The following is a 17,324-nucleotide window of genomic DNA, read 5'->3' on the forward strand; positions in this document are numbered from 1 at the left end:
GTTAGGTTTTTTTCCCCATTGAGGTACAAGAGGTTTTATTATGTTCCTTCAACATGACTTACACTGGTGAGTTGGCCCCTGCATTCCCCGGGAGTGTGAGATACTTAGAAAAATGTGTTCCATTAGATACTGAGTGCCATCGTTTGACGCTAACAAAGTGAGCCCAGCTGGGTACCCATCATCCAGGTTCAGCCTCAACTCCTCCTTCAACTCCTAGCGCCACGTGTCAGTTTGGCTTGTGTTTGAACTGTGAGTGAGGTCATGCATGATACCAGTTGCTCTGATTCACCCTTACACTTGTGGGGTTCATCCCCATGGTTCCTTTCGATCACTGCATGCATAGTATCCCCCTGCCTGGATGGACCACATTAGCCCTTTCCATTCTTGGTGACATTTGTTTTGTTTCCATATTTTGACTACTACATGCATTCTTTTGTATGTTTTCTGAAACACAGGTGTGTACAATTGCTGAATCCTAGGGAAGGGGTAATTACAGGTTGGTAGATAAGGCCAAGAAGATTTCCAAGGTGGTTGTACTGATCTGTACTCCTTCACAGGCCATGTAAGAGTTCCACTGATCCACATCCTCATCTGTACTTGGTCCTTTTAGTCTGAGGCCTCCTGGTGTGTGTAGGCATGCTTGTTTAATGGGCAGTTCTCTGCTGATTAATGAGGTTTAACCCTGTTTGCAAATTTATTGGCCATTTGGACATTGGCTTTCATGATAGGTGTTCAGTCTTATGCTGGTTTTTTTTTTTTCTGTCATGTTATCTGTCTCCTATCGACGTGAAGGAGTTCTTCATGTATTCTAAACAAGAGCTTTACATTAGTTTGCATTTCCTAGAGTTTGATGCCAATGAAATCAGACAGTACTTACTCTTTGTGTCTGGCTTCTTTCACTCAGAATAATTAGTTTGGAAGTTATCTGCATTGTTGCAGGTATCAATGGTTCATTCTTTTTCAACATTGAGTACTTTCCCATTGTATGAACATACTATAATTTGTGTATCCATTCTTCAGTTGGTGAACATTCAGGTTATTTTCACTTTTGACTATTGTAGATAAAACACTATGAATATTTGCATATCTGTTTTATAAATTAGGTCACATTGCTTGATAGTATTCTTTACATCTTCTCTCATGCCTCTTGCTCTGTCAGTGACCGAGATACAAATACACGGGACTCTATGTGGGAATTGGCCTGTTTCTCTTCCATGTATTTTGAAACCTCATTATTCAGCACATAGATGTTTGGTATCTTTATGTTCCCGGTGAATTGGCTCTATTAATGTAATGAAGTAACATTCCTTTATCCCTGGTCATATTTCTTGATCTGAAACTTTGGCTACATGTTTCTTTTTAGAGGATATGTTTTATCCTTTTTAGTTTTTAATTTAAAGACTTTATTTAAAAGCAGTTTTAGGTTCACTGCAAAATTGAGGGGATAGTATAGAGATTTCCTATATACCCCTGCACTCCCCGCAACAGAAAGCCTCCCCCACTATCAACCCGTGCACTAGAGTCCTGCATTTGCTGCACCTGATGAACCTGCATTGATGTGTCATCATCACCCAGAGTTCATGGTTTATCTCAGGGTCACTCCTGGGATTGTGCTTTCTATGGGTTTGGACAAATGTACAATGACATGTATCCACTGTTATATCATTCAGAGCATTTTCACTGCCCTAAAATCCCATGCTCTGCCCATTCATCCCTTATTTTCCTAGCCCCAACCCCAACCCCAGCAACCTGTCTCCACGTCTGCCTTTCCCAGAGTGTCATGTGGGTTGGATCACACAGTGTGTGGATTCAGACTCACTTCTTTCACTTAGTGATGTACATAGAAAGTTCCTCCCTGTCTTTTCATGGCTGGATGGGTCATTTCTTTTTAGTGCCAAACACTATTCCATTGTCTGGATGTAGCAAGTTTACCTGTTTATTGACAAAATGACATCTTGGTTGCTTCCAAGTTTTGGCAGTTATGAATAAAACTGCTGTAAATATCCATGTACAAGTTTTTGAGTGGACATAAAATTTCAGTTCCTTTGGGCAAATACCAAGAAGCATGATTGCTGGATCATATTGGTAAGAAAATATTTATTTTTGTAAGAAACTGGCAAACTATCTTTCAAAGCAGCTGTACCAATTTGTATTCCCACCAGCCATGAATGAGAGTTCCTGCTATTCCACATCCATATTGGCATTTGGAGTTGTCAATGTTCTGGATTTTGTCATTCCACTATGTGTGTAGGTGTCATTGTCTTCATTTGCATTTCCCCGACGACAGCTGATGTGGAGTTTGCTTACTTGTCACCTGTGTATCTTCTTTGGTGAGGTGCCTGTGATGGTCTTTGGCTCATTTTTTAGGCTGGTTATTTTTTTATTGATGCCTTTGAAAAATTCTTTGTATATTTTGGGTAAAGTCCTTTGTCAGATGCGTCTTATGCAAATATTTTCTCCCACTCTGTGGTTTGTCTTCTCATTCTCTTGATGGTGTCTTTGATGGAACAGAAAATTTTAATTTTAATGATGTCTAGCCCATCAGTTCTTTCTTTCATGGATCATGCCTTTGGTCCTTATCTGAAAGGTCATCACCACGCTTAAGTCATCTAGGTTTTCTCTTGTGTTATTTTAAGGAATTTTTAGTTTTCTCTACTGTATCACCCTTGTTCCTTAGTCAAAGTTTAGTTGACTATGTCTTTTTCTTCTCTCCCATTGATCTGTTTGTCCTTTCTTTTGCCAATACTACAGTCTTGATTAGTGTAGCTTCATCGTAAGACTTGAAGTCAGACCTTGTCCATCCTTCAACTTGGTTGTTGTTCCTCAGGATTGTGTGGCCATCCTGGGTCTTTTATGTCTGTATAGACTTTAAACTCAGTTTGTTGGTTTTGATTGGGATTGGGTTAAATCTATAGATCAAGTTGGAGAGAACTGACATCTTCACAATATTGAGTCTTTCTATCCATGAATATAGGATATCTCTCCATTCATTTAGTTTTTTTATTTATTTAGTTTATTTAGTTTTAGTTTTCCTCATGGAGATTATATATATATATATGTGTATATATATATATATATATATATATATATATATATATATATGATTTTTTTTTTTTTAAGAGAGAGCAAGCACTTGCTAGTGGTGGGGCAGGAGAGGGAGAGAGAATCTTTTTTTAAAAAAATATTTTATACTTATTTATGAGAGACACACACACACACACACACACACACACAGAGAGAGAGAGAGAGAGAGAGAGGCAGAGACACAGGCAGAGGAAGAAGCAGGCTGCTTGCAGGGAGCCTGATGTGGGGCTTGATCTCCAGACTCAGGATCTGTGATCACACCCTGAGCCAAAGGCAGGTGCTCAGCCACTGAGCCACCCAGGTGCCCTGGGAGAGAGAGAATCTTAAGCAGGTTTCACACCCAGCACGGAGCTCAGTCTCACAACCCTGAGATTATGACTGGAGCTGAAATCAAGTTGGATGCTTGACAAACTGAGTAGCCCAGGTGCCCCAGAGATTTTATACAATTTTATTAGATTTGTACCTAAGCATTTCATTTGTTTGAGTGCTAATGTAAATGGTATTGTGTTTTTAATTTCAAATTCCATGTATTTATTGCTAGTATATGGGAAAACAGTGGAATTTGTATATTAACTTTATATCCTGCAACTTTCCATAATTGCTTAGTTTCAGGATTTTTTTTGCCAATTCTTTTGAATTTTCTACATAGATGTTCATGTTATTTGTAAACAAAGACAGTTTTATTTATTTTTTCTCAGTTACTATACGTTCTTCTTCCTTTTATCGTGTTATTATATTAGCTGAGACTCCCAGTATAATGTTGAGAAGGAGTTGTGAGAGGGGACATCCTTGACTTGTTTCTAATCTTGGTGGAAAAGCTTGCAGTTTCTCACCATTTAATACATTAGCTTTTGGGGATGCCTGGGTGACTCAGCGGTTAAGCATCTGCCTTTGGCTCAGGGCATGATCCCAGGATCTGGAATCAAGTCCCACATAGGGCTTCCTGTGGGGAGCCTGCTTCTCCCTCTGTGTATGTCTCCTCGTTCTCTGTCTCTGTCTCTCATGAATAAATAAATAAATCTTTAAAAAAATACATTATCGGGCAGCCCCAGTGGTGCAGCGGTTTAGCGCCACCTGAGGCCTGGGGCATGATCCTGAAGACCTGGGATCAAGTCCCACGTCAGGCTCCCTGCATGGAGCCCACTTCTCCCTCTGCCTGTGTCTCTGCCTCTCTCTCTCTCTCTCTGTGTCTCTATGAATAAATAAATTAAAAAAAATCTTAAACAAATACATTAGCTTTTGGTATTTTATAGATACTCTTTATCCAGTTGAGGACGTTCTCATTCCTAGTGTACTGATAGTTTTCATCATTAATTGCTGTTGGACTTTGTCAAATGATTTTTTTCTACATTTTAAATAATGAACTATACTTTGAAGCAGCTACTATTTCTGTTTATTTATTAGTAAGAGCATGAGCACATGAGAGTGGGAAGGGGCAGAGGGAGAGAGGGAGTACACCCAATATGGAGCCTGACATGGGGATCAATCTCACAACCTTGAGATCATGACCTGAGCCAAAATCAAGAGTTGGATGTTTCGCTGACTGAGCCACCCAGGCACCCCAAGATTTTTTGATATTTTAATGTGATTTTTCTCCTTTAGCCTGTTGGTATGATAGATTAATTGATTTTCAAATGTTCAACCAGCCTTGCATACTTGGAATAAATCTCCAAATTTCACTTGGTCGTGGTGTATAACTTTTTATACATTGTTTGGGTTGATTTGCTAATATTTTGAGTATTTTGTTCAATTTTGCTTCTGTGTTCATGAGAGATATTGATTTTTAATTTTCTTTTTTTGCTATGTCTTTGTCTGGTTTTGGTATTAGAGGAATCCTGGCCTTAGAGAATGAGTAAGGAAATATTTACTCTGCTTCTTCTGAAAATAATGTTCCCTCCATTTTCTTTATTCAGTTGTCTTAAAGAGATTTTAGAGAATTAGTAAAATGTCTTCCTTAAATATCAGATAGAATTCACCAGTGGATTCATCTTGGTCTGGTGCTTTCTGTTTTGGAAGGTTATTAATTATCAATTATTTATTTATTTATTTATTTATTTATTTATTTATTTTTTAAAGATTTTATTTATTTATTTATTCTTGAGAGATAGAAGGAGAGACAGAGCCAGAGACACAGGCAGAGACAGAGCCAGAGACACAGGCAGAGGGAGAAGCAGGCTCCATGCACTGGGAGCCCGACGTGGGATTCGATCCCGGGTCTCCAGGATCGCGCCCTGGGCCAAAGGCAGGCGCCAAACCGCTGCGCCACCCAGGGATCCCCAATTATCAATTATTTATACCTCTATTTAACGTTTTGAACATGTAGAATAGAATTATAATAATGGTTTTTATGTCCTTATCTAGTGATTCTGCAATCTGGATCAGTTCTAATTTGGTTTCAAGGCCGTCTGGATGATCTGTGGGTTGTTTTCCATGGTTATATATTTCTCTTGGTTTTTGACTGAATGGTCTTGACTCCTTGAATACCTGATTATTTTTGATTGACTGCTGGACATTATGTATGAATGCACAGCTAGTTTGGGGCTCTGGATGATCTTAACTTCTTGCAGAGAGAATTTATGTTTGCTTCGGATAGCACTGGCCGAGGGCACCGGCAATCCCAGTAGCCTAATCTAGTCAGGGATTATGAGAACTTGAAGGTGGGCTTGCGAGCACTCTTCTGGTGTCCATCCACCTTCCCTTCTTGGGCCTGGCCCTTCGGGTCACTACTTTAAGCCCGGGCATTTGGCAACATGCCCTTCCCTCCCACCTGAGTAGGCGGTATGCTTTTTTTTAAAGCAGAAATTTATTAAAATACATTCATTGTGGTTTTTTTTAATTTTATTTTTTTATTTTAAAGATTTTATTTCATGAGATACACACAGAGAGAGAGAGAGAGAGAGAGAGAGATAAAGAGAGAAAGAGAGAGGCAGAGACACAGGCAGAGGGAGAAGCAGGCTTCTTGCAGGAAGCCTGATGTGGGACTTGATCCTGGGACTCCAGAATCAGGCCCTGGGCTGAAGGCAGCGCTAAACCACTGAGCCACCTGGCTGCCCATTCATTGTGTTTTAAAGGGAAAAAAATTGCATGGAGTCCTCCACCTTAAGGCTGCCAACTCTATTCTCAGAAGTACTTTGTCAGGCCATAGGGTTCTTTGCCCTTTCCCCAATGAAATAGTTCTATTTGTGCCTGAAAATGATGCATTTACTTGCATCATTTTTGTGCTCCTCGTCTCTTGGCTTTTAGCTGCCTTTACTGGAATTGTCAGAGAGCTGCTTTTGACAGCAGTCTTCATGGGTGAATGGCCTGTCATTTTAGGTCCTTGCTCTGCCTCCTTTAATCTGTTCTTAATTCTTTGTTGTTTTTATTGTTCTTTGATGTCTTTAAAGTGTATCTCTGTGTTTTTGGCAAATTATGCCCCACTTTCATGTCGCTTTCATTGGGAGGTTGGTACAGATGAACTGGCCTGCCATGACCAGAGATGGAGCTCTCCTTGTTCTCGTGTTTGAGTGATGGCTTTCGTGTCAAAGGGCCTACTGTCTGCTGACCGTCAGCTCAAAAGTACCTCACTCACTACAGCCCAGACGACCTGTGTTCTTTCCTGATTCCATCCCATTTTCCTTACACCACTGTTCACCTAGGATTTCAGCCTGGAACACTGGTCATCTTTGCTTTTGTCCCTTCCCTCATCTCTCAATGTCCATCAATCACAGGGTCTTTGGTTTGCTCCCCTCCCATCTCCATCCCTGCCACCCTTGTTCAGGTCTTTACTGTACTTGGTTTGGAATGTTTGGTCCACTGTGTCCTCCCTGTGGTCCCTCTTCTGCACTTGAAGCAGTGTTAGAAGCCTGAAAATGAGTCTGGCCATGGATTCTTCCGGTTATATATTCTCTGCTGGCTCACCAGTTTCCTGGTGCTCTAACAGGACCCCTTGCATAGCACCCAGCCCTGGTCAGTGTGCCTTATCTCCTAGCAACCCGAGCGCTCACCTCCTCTTGAGGGTTCCTTGTCATTGCCTTATCCCTCAATGTCCATCACAGCCATGACTTCTTCTGGCAAGTAGCAGGGATGTGAGACACATTTGCTTAATTAATAGCTAATGAGGAAGTGGAAGAGCGAGGTGACCGGCATCATTGTCCTAGTGTGTGTGATCCATGATGTGGAGTAACAGTGAGAGGGTTCACGAGACAATAACTGAGTAGTACATTAACAGGAATTTTAATAAATGAGTTATAAATGAATATATGAAATAAATACATTTGAAAAATTCAATACATTTGACTTCTTTGGTTTGCAATTATGCTGTTATGCTTTTTATTCTTTAAATGTTATCTATATGGTTCTTGGTAGTTTTCTGTTAACTCTTTCAGCCTCGGGGCTCAGCGGTTTAGCGCCGCCTTCAGCCCAGGGCCTGATCTTGGAGACCCGGGATCGAGTACCACATCGGGCTCCCTCCATGGAGCCTGCTTCTCCCTCTGCCTGTGTCTCTGCCTCTCTCTCTCTCTGTGTCTCTCATGAATAAATAAATAAATAAAATCTTAAAAAAAAAAACTCTTTCAGCCTCTGACTCTACGAGGACACCATGAACCAATTACTGCTGTGGCATTTGGAAATACAGTGAGTCCACTTCTCATCTGTTCTGCGTCTCAAGATTATGTTATAATGTGGAGTCTGGATGAATGCAGACAGAAAGTGCTTCAAGGTAAATAAACAGTTAAAGGATATTTTTAAAAATGCAGAAAGGGAAGAACTCATCCTTAAATAGACTTGGTAACATATAAGGGTTTGGGAGAATATTTCAGGCCTTTAACCCTGAAACCATATACATGTCCAAGCTGGACATTCCCTGTTGGAAGCATACGAGGCATTCAGATGTACCGACCTTTGCTGTGGGTGAAGCTGATATGAAATAGGCTCATTATTTTTATTTTTATTTTATAAAGATTTTATTTACGAGAGAGCGAGAGAGATATCACAAGTGGGGGAGGGGCAGAGGGAGAAACAGACTCCCCACTGAGCAGGGGGCCTGATGTGGGACCCGATCTCAGGACTCTGAGATTTTGACCTGAACCAAAAGCAGATGCTTAAATGACTGATCCCCCCCCAGACACCCTGGCTCATTAATTTTAATCTTACATATTTTCTTAGTTTGAAACCTGTGATTTTTATGGAACTCTGAAAACATGAGGGCAAGTAGAAATATTCTTTCCCTACAAACAGTGAGGAGAGGCAAACATGTATCAAACAAGCAAGCAAGCAAGTGGTTATCAGTTGTGGGGAGCACAGTAGAGAAGGCAGGGGAGGTGTAGATAGAGGATGTGGGCAGAATGCACTCACATGGTGTCATTTCTGGGGAGGTGACTTTTGAGTTGAAGGTTGAGGAGGAGTGTGATGGAAGGGCAGGTGCCTGCCAGTGGCACCATGCTGGGTGGCAGAGGCATTCATGCATGCTTGGGGCTTGTGAATCAAGAACTCATCCTGTCGGCACAGCTGAGAAGGTGCCTGTGGGTTGGGAGCATGGTGACGGTACAGTTTTATCAGATGAAGGTGTTTGAGCGCTAATTAATCACACTGAGAATTTGTAGGACTGCTCCAGAAAACACGTGATGGGATCTCAAGTAGCAGCATGTGCAATAGTTTATACCGCACCTCATGTCATTTGTTGTTGAGCCTCCAGTGTCAGTGCATCACCGTAGCATGCACACACATGTGGATAGAACACACAGAAATATAGTAAACATGTATACAGCATACACACACATGTATATGCACACAGTGTATGTGTGTAGTGCACACACACGTGTATCTAGTGTATACATGTACACACATATACACACTACAGCATACGTCCATGTATGTACACACATGTACGTCTGTACAGTAAACCACATGGTCATTACCCGCTCCCTGCAGAGGTCCTTGTTAACGTTGGAAGGGGCTGCACTCCCCCAGTTTATTTTTAGGTTGCTCTTCAGAACCTGTGTGGATTTTGATCTGTGGTGTGTGCTCCGAGGCCAGTGCGTCAAGCCGGGCCGGGTCACAGGCCTGGTGCTCACATGGACCCCAGCACGGTGTTTGAAGCTGCTCCTGTGTCCTGAAGCTCCAGCCATGGGACAAGAATAAGCTGCCCCACCCTCAGTTCAGGGACACTCAGGCTAGCGGCTGTGCCCCTGTGGCAGGGACACGACGCAGCTCATCCACGTGTGGTCTCTGTGCCTGCAGTGGGAGGGGGTGCTACATTCCAGCACCTTCCTGCCCAATGTGGCTTGTGTTTGCAGTTGGACTTAGGGGGTGGTATGTGACTGTATCAGTGGTTATCCCTTGTCCCCAGTCTCCTGTGCGGGCTCCTTGTCTCTCTCTCACCTCTTCACTTGGGAATATGGGCTTTTCCTCTTTCCCATCAAAAATCCCTCCTTTGATGATGACAGCAGGCACTGATGGCTGCCGCCTATCCTCTCGCCCAGTCCTCATTCCTGACTGTGGTCTCACGTGTGAATTGCTCCTGGACATCTCCATGTGGATGTCGGACAGCATTGCAGGCTTCCCTGCCCTGATCACCTCTCCCCCGACCTGCCTCCCACAGCCTTCCCTGCAGCAGCTCAGGTCAGAAATGAAGGTGTCATGCTTCCTCCTCCCTCTGCGTCCCTGCACCCCCACACCTCCATACCCAACCGACCCCACCTTCCATCTGCTTTACCTTCAAAACCTATCCGAAGTCTGGGCCCCGCACACACCTGCCTTCACTGCTGCCCTGCAGTCCAGGGCCCTGAGATCACTCACCAGGGTTATGACGCTGGCTCCTCCTCCTTCACCTACCCCGGTGCTCTCTTCTCAACTCCATAGCTGGGGGTCCCTGTAAAATTGGAGTGAGTGTGCCACACTTCTGCCGAAAGCCCTCCAGTGCCTTCCCATCCCATGCAGACTAGGATCTGACACAGGTGTGGGACCCTCAGCTGAATTCCGTCTCCAGGAACAGCCCAGGCATGGTCTGCCCCTGGGCCTTTGCATCTGCTGCTCTGTCTCAGGATCACTATGGATTCAGCTGCACCCTTGCTGTGGGGCCTTCTGACCACTACCCCGGGTCCCAGCCCCTTTGCGTGCTTTGCTTTTTCTTACAGTGTTCACTACCTTCTGGCATCATACATAATCTGTTTACTTATTTTGTTTATTGGTGTCTAAGTGCCCCACTGCCTACCCCAGGGTAAGCTTTCCATGAAGGCAAGGCTTTGTCTCTTGGCTCACTGACTTACCCCAGGTACCTTGGGAGATGCCTGGGGCAGCACAGGTGCGTGCTGAATACTCAAGAAATGAGACCATGGGCTTGGCCCAAATAGAACTCCGTGTGATATGTGCATGTTTCCCTTTCTGTAGGTTCGTGGTCTCATGTTGACATGACCTTGTTGGACAGCAAACAGCCCCAGTCTCAGGGCCCAACCACAGTGGCACTGAGTCCTTGCTGCGTGGTGGTGGTGGTGGGGTGTTGGTTGGGAGGCCCTACTTGAGCCTGTGGTTTGGCTTGTGTTGTCACCTTGGTCCTCCAGGCCTGCCTGGACAAATCCTCATGGGGGTAGAGAGGTCCTGGAGGCTCAGATGTGCCTTCTGTGCCTTCTGCCTGTCTCTCAGGGCCCCGAGCAGCTCACGTGGCCATGTCCCAGTGGTGGTGAAGTCACAGGGAGGAGGAAGGATGGGGACTGAGGGCTGTTCTGTGAGACCTTCATGTGTAAGCACATGCAGGTGTGATGACACGGGGTCATTTTCTGACGGATGATTCCTGTGTTCCACATACACTGGAAGAACTGTTTCCACTCGATATTTTTAATCCTCTCAAGGAGCCAGAGTCACACCAAAGCACATTGTTATTCTGCATGTAATTTTAGAGGAGAGGGCTGCGGGGTCAGGGTCTCCCTGTGGCTTGATGCAGTGATACTAAGGTTGTTGACACCCTTTGATAACCTGACACTAATGCTGAACCCCCCTCTAGGGCTGAGTCCTCGAGGGGTCGTCATGGGCACCCTTCTGGGACAGGTGCTGTGTTTGAGGTTGAGCCCGGATGACCGTACAGTTGCTGTATGTGCTGGAAATAAAATATTGATGCTGGATATTGAGGTAAGAAGGTTCGACGCCTGCCTGCATGCAGTTTAGCAGGGCCCAGCGCTGCCTGTCTTACCACGGGGCGCCCATCCGCCTCTCATCAATAGGATTCTTTTTTTTTTTCTTTTTAAAGATTTTATTTATTTATTCATGAGAGACACAGAGAGAGAGGCAGAAACACAGGCAGAGGGAGAAGTGGGCTCCTTGCAGGGAGCCTGATGCAGGACTTGATCTCAGGACCCCTGGATCACGCCCTAAGCTGAAGGCAGATGCTCAATTTCTGAGCCACCCAGGCGTCCCTCATCAACAGGATTCTTAACTGGGCAATGAAGGAAACATATCTTTGTCTTGCACTTGGAGAGCTGCAGGAATCAGAGACTGCTGTTTTACGTCAGTTATGAGACCAGTCCATGACATCAGGCTATCCGGAGGCTAAACGAGCATGATCGGTCACTTATTTCTCTGATTTTCTCTTCCGTTGGTGACCAGAGACAAGCCCTCCCAGGGCAGTGCTTTCGTGTATCTTTTTTTATCAAACTTGCTATCTGTCAGCAACTGGACTTTTTTCACTTGTCTCTTAACTGAGGTTGGTTTAAGTAAACGTGTCTCCTCTTCCAGGCTCTGCGACGTCTGACTAGGGCAAGGGAGCGCATTAGGCTCACCAGGCATGAGAGTGCAGGAGCAGGGCCGGGAGTATGAGGGAGGCCTCCCGTTCCCTCAGAATTCATGTGCTGCTAAGGCTTCCTTTGGCTTCTGTTTGCCAAATGAATGCAGCTCACAACTGTTTGCCTATGAGGAATTTTCTGCTATGTCCACTTAAAGAAAAATCTGGGTTAGGGAGGATATTAAGCATGAAATCTTAGTTGAGGATTAATTGACGGTGGGCTTGCTGTGTGCTAGGCACCTGGGACATAGAATGTACATTTCTGTGTTCATGCAGATTTTGGCCAAGTTGTGCAACTGAGGCTCACGCATAACAAGATGCTTACGTTGTAAGCAGAGTCTCAGGTGGGAAAGTTCCTAGGATTCAGGGGTTCTGTTATAACACCTACCACACGTAGCAAAGCTCAGCAGCCTCATATTGGGAGAAGGAGCACAGAGGAGCCAGGAGGACACCAAGCCCTGTCAATGTTGGCGGGAAGGCAAGGATGATGAACCTGAGTCTGGCCTCCAGCACACAGACAGAAAAGCGAGGTGGCAGGGGTCTGTTCCAGGCTGTGTGACCTAAGTCCTTGGTGGGCCTGTGAAGCACGAGACTTACCAAGGAACTAGCTCACCGGACGTGCACGGGCTGCCAACCAGCACACGAAGTGTCGTAGTTCTTTAACAGTACACGTCATAGTGGGTGCTTTGTGGCCTTTGCTTTGAGAGACTTACATGAGTAGAGAACACTTACACTGATGTCAGACATGATCACAAATAACAAAGGGAAGCAAAGTGTTTTCCAGGATACGGCATTATTAACAGGCAGAAATGCGTATTTCCTAACATCCAGGCTGGAAAGTTTCCTTGTCCTTGGCGCAGTGGGACCTCCCTTTCCGTCCCTAACTGCCTGCTGGCAAAGAAGCCTAAGACAGCAGTGTTTCAGTTGTGTTTGTCAAGGGTTTCAGGTTGCGGTATTGGAAGTCTTTGAGGGTGAAGCACTTCCTCATCAGTTGGGTCCCTGTGTGGATGCAGATATGTCTATAATTCCCGTGTGTGTCTGAGGGGGTATTTATCTTGTCTGCTGGATGCCGTAGTGTTGAAGAGCAGTCCTGATGCCAGGCGCCTGGAGTCCCACAGGGATGTCACTTGCAGGGGTGACTTGTCACCATCCCTCCACTGTGCTGTGTGATTCTCGCTCATGACAGCATCTTCTGGGGCTGCCTGGTGAGAGCGGGTTTCAGGGACTTCAGAGGAAGAAAAGCTCATCAGCAGTGGGAGCACCCCGTCCTGTGTCCTGTTTGATCTTAGGATGCCCTGGCAGCTGCCCACGGGGTGTGGATGGGAAGGTGGGAGGGCTCCTGAGCCGTGCCTGCCGCGTGGCTCTGCTCAGGATTGACCTCAGGTCGCTTCGTTTCTAAAATTGCCATGCACGTGTCCTTGAGCAGCTTATGCTCCTGCAGCTCATCCTTCTGAATTTTAACAGGTAGTTTCGCCTTGGGAAGAGGGAGTTTCTAGAGTTTATTTGAACAGAAACTGTTTTCTGTGAGATATATGTCATTTCTTAAGAACAATAATTACCAGAACATTCAGTTCCTGATCTTCACAAACTCTCCCAGAGCCGGTCTATACTCGCTGAGCTGGAGGGTCACCGGGGCCATGTGACTGCAGCTGAGTTCTGTCCCTGGCAAACACATATCATCATCTCCGTGTCTGAAGACAGAAGCTTCAAGGTAGGGGCGTGGGCACGGGAGTACTCGAGGCGCTGTCCAGGTGACCGTGGACATACCCGCTCAGGCCCGTCTGGCCTGAGGTCACCGTGCACACGTGATTCTTGTTTCAACCACACTTCTGTCCTGAACTTGGCCTGAGGTGTCGTCTGGGCATGTCTCAACATTCGCCGGCAGGCCTGGGTCAGCTGCGGGACCCTCCTCCTCAAATCCAGGACCTTGGGGAGCTAGAACACTAACGTACCCCTGGTGTTTCCTGGGGTCAGAGCGGAAGAGCATTTTCCAATCAGAGGATTCAGTCAGAACCAAACTGAGCTTACAAAGACCATAATTTAAGATGCCAGCACCTTCCCATCCATCTCCAAGTCAGCTAGTGTTAGGATTATTGTCCTATTGACCCAGGGAGGACGTGTAGAGCATGGTTGGAAGAGGAGTTGAGGGTGGTTCCCGTCCACCTGCGGAGTGGGAGAGGAGAGAGGCCAGAACACTTCCTCGGTCACCTGGAAGTGTGTGCCCTGCAGACCCGGCCTCACAGCGGCTGCTTGCCTTGCTCAGACTGGGCCTCCTGGGGTCCAGCCCAGCCTCAGCCCACCTAGCTGCTGTGGGCAGATGAGCTGTGCCACACCTCTGCTCACTTGGATGGAGATGAGGGTGCCCGTTGTCTCATGGGGTTTTTGAGAAGGGGAGCTGATGTTGGGAAGGCACTAGAGTGTGCCTGAAAACTCAGGCCCTGCAGCCCGGATGGCAGTGACTGTGGCTGGCACACCTCTTCTAGGCAGCGTCGATCGGGTGCTGGAGATGTCTGCAGCCCTGTCTCGGGTCTTCCAACTCCATTACTTCTGGAAATTTTAGCCTTTTCTTTTTCACGTGCTTCCAACATCTTTTATTGTGTTCCTACACTTTTGTTATTTATATGGCTATTTTATTATTTTCTCCTTTAGGAAACTGCTCACACAAATTAATTTGTAACTGAGTAGAAATATTAGTTCAAACTACATCAGTAATGGCAAAATTTGTATTTTGTAAAGAAACATGTGTCTTTCCCAAGGTTTGGGATCATCATGTGGGATCGTTGATCTACAACTCACCAGTGTTAACAGGTAACTTAAAACTCGCCCGTGGAGTCCAGTTCTCTCAGTGTGTTTATATGCTGGGGTTGTCCCGTTGAAGGGGGTCTGAGGGTCCCTCAAAAGTACCTGTGTCCCTCCCAGCCACACATTGTAAGGATTCACTTACCAGGTACATTTCCTGAAGCTTTAAACTTAAAATTATTTTAAGTGTAAGCTCGCAGTCTGAACAGCTTCCTGGTGGGCTGGAGGAAACGTGCTGTCCACCTCTGCTGTCCACAGAGGCAGGTGCAGCGCCAGAGGATGCGCTTACCTGGGAAGCTCTGTAGGCCCTGAGCCCTTGGCCACTGTGCGCTCTCCTCCAACTGTCTGTTTGGTGGTGAGTCCTTACAGCACGGTCATGTAAGTCCCCGAAGAGCCTGCTGCCCCCTCCAAAACCCCTCCAGACACCTCCTGGGCCGGTGTTCCAGGGTTCCTAGCTCACATCCTACTGTACATGTGGCTTCTTTCTTGGGATGCATCACAGGAAAATACAGCTTAACGATCGTGCAGGTGCATTGTGACCCAGTGGAGTTCCTGCGGCCCTTCCCAAGAGATTTGGTGTTCCTCCTGACATCAGTGACCCTGTGTTGAGTGGGATATTCTAGGAACTTAAATGCAATCTCGGGGGCAAGTGCATTTCTTGGAATTACGTTGGAATTATCTTCCTGAAATTAATTTGTGGACTTATTATTTGACCGTCCAGAAAACAATTACTAATTTGATGTCATTTGTAGTTTATTTAGGACGCGTAGTGTTTTTAAATGTCCATTTATCTTAATTTTCCTTCTGAATTCCTGACAGCTTAGATTCAGAATAACTTTTATTCATTTATTTTAAAAGATTTTCTTTCTTTATTGGAGAAAGAGAGAGAGACAGAAAGAACATGGGTGAAGGAAGGGGCGGGGGAAAGGGAGAAACAGACTTCCTCACTGAGCAGGGAGTCTGATGTGGGGCTTGATCCCAGGACCCTGAGATCATGACTTGAGCTGAAGGTAGACGTCTAACCCACTGAGCCACCCAGGTGCCCCCAATATAGCTTCTAGGTGAAATGACATGCTAGGCAACAATTTAAACAGTGGGCATCATTTAATTGCTATTTTCCTGACTAATCCCATAAGTTTGTTTTCTTTGTTACAAGTCTAATGGTTATTGGGTGCTAGTGCTTTTTGTAGTGTGGGTGATGGAGCCGCCAGACCTCAGTGGCCCCGAAGTGGTTTGCATGGACTGTGAGCTGCCCCCAGGCTGATGATGTGGGACAGCTTCGCTACCTTCCCCTGCTCACAGGTCTCAAAATGGTTATGCACTCACAGTTTCTATTTCCCAGTGAAGAAATTATTTCGGGATAGTTCAGACTTGACTAAAAAAAAGTATTATACATAAAACTCAGATGGTTTTCAGTTTACATACTACAGGTAAATATTCGCGTATTCTCTCTACAGCCTTCCCTCTCCTGAGTCTCCTCATTGATGCCAAGAGCAGACAGCTAGTGACGGGATGTGCAAACGGCCAGGTGAGGGAAGCACCAACTGTAATTTCAGGTACAGACATGATCATGACCACGCGAGCGTCTGCGGAAAGGTCTCCGCTTGCATTCTTTGTGATTTGAAGAAACTGTCGGCCCCAGAGCTTGGGCCGTTCCTTTTGGGGCCTGGGCGTCGGGCTCCCACGCACCCACCCACTGCCAGCAGAAGAGCCAGCTTTACATAGTTTGAAAAATTTGAAGATACTTGATTTCTTTAAAACTTAGTTTTTTAGGTGAGCAATTCAGGTGGACTTCACAAAGTGTGGATACTGTTTTCTTTTTAAAAAGTTGCTGTTGTGATAATCTGGGCAAGATACCATATTAGGAAATAACTCAGTTCTCGCTCTTGCAAGAGTCCTTTACCTTCACACAAACGCCTTGCTTCCGACACCCTGGTCACCACGGGTGTGGGGGTCCCTGCACACCAGGCGGTTCTCCAGCATGCCCACAGGGTGTCCTACGATCTTACTCAGTTCTGAAACTGTCTGTTGGAGACCCGCAGGTGAGGGGTCGGGTCCCATGCGACGACACCCCATTCACACGCTGATGACATGTAGTAGGTCCTGGGCAACCTGGCTATAGACTGGACGTGCTCACACCCCCCACTTTGGGTTCCATTGATTTGCTAGAGCGACTTGCAGACCTCAGGGAAATGCTTATTTGCCCGTTTGCCAGTCAATTTTTCTTTAAAGGTTGATTTATTTGAGAATGAGAGAGAGAACATGAGCAGGAGGGGCAGAGGGAAAGAGCATCTAAAGCAGACTCTCCTCTGAGCACGGAGGCTGACACAGAGTTTGATCCCATGACCCTGAGATCACGACCTAAGCAGAAACCAAGAGTCAGATGTTTAACTGACTGAGCTGCCAGGTGCCCCCAGTTTACCTGCCTAATAAAGGGTGTGATAAAGGACAGACAGCAGCCAGTTGGAGGGGCACGTATGGCGAGGTCTGGAAGGGTCACCCTTGTGGTGGGGGCTGCAGGTGTGTTCACCAACCTGGAAGCTGGGTTTTCATGGAGGCTTCATTATACAGACTGGACTGATGAAGCCATCAGCCACTGGTCACTGAACCCTCCCCTGAGGTCAAAGGTGGGATGGAAAGTTCAACCCTGTCATCAGGGGATTGGTTCCCCTGGGAACCGACCCCCACC

General features: G+C 45.8%; 1 protein-coding gene across 20 annotated transcripts in view; it reads left to right on the forward strand.

Moving 5' to 3' along the window:
- Window positions 1-17,324, forward strand: part of WDR27 (WD repeat domain 27) — a 235,284-nt gene that overhangs the window by 72,123 nt on the left and 145,837 nt on the right. For 12 of the 20 annotated variants that reach the window (XR_012002924.1, XR_012002923.1, XR_012002925.1 and 9 more), the window contains 5 exons: window positions 7,642-7,783; window positions 11,063-11,187; window positions 13,434-13,547; window positions 14,593-14,644; window positions 16,093-16,163. Coding sequence is in view for 17 of the 20 variants with exons in the window: in XM_072765782.1 (XP_072621883.1) it covers window positions 7,642-7,783; window positions 11,063-11,187; window positions 13,434-13,547; window positions 14,593-14,644; window positions 16,093-16,163 (504 nt within the window). In the remaining 3 variants the exon portion in view is untranslated. The remainder of the gene's footprint in view (window positions 1-7,641; window positions 7,784-11,062; window positions 11,188-13,433; window positions 13,548-14,592; window positions 14,645-16,092; window positions 16,164-17,324) is intronic. The other 8 variants (XM_072765852.1, XM_072765839.1, XM_072765829.1 and 5 more) reach the window with 2 other exon arrangements.

This window comes from Vulpes vulpes, chromosome 1 (genome assembly GCF_048418805.1).
Source record: "Vulpes vulpes isolate BD-2025 chromosome 1, VulVul3, whole genome shotgun sequence".
NCBI lineage: Eukaryota > Metazoa > Chordata > Mammalia > Carnivora > Canidae > Vulpes > Vulpes vulpes.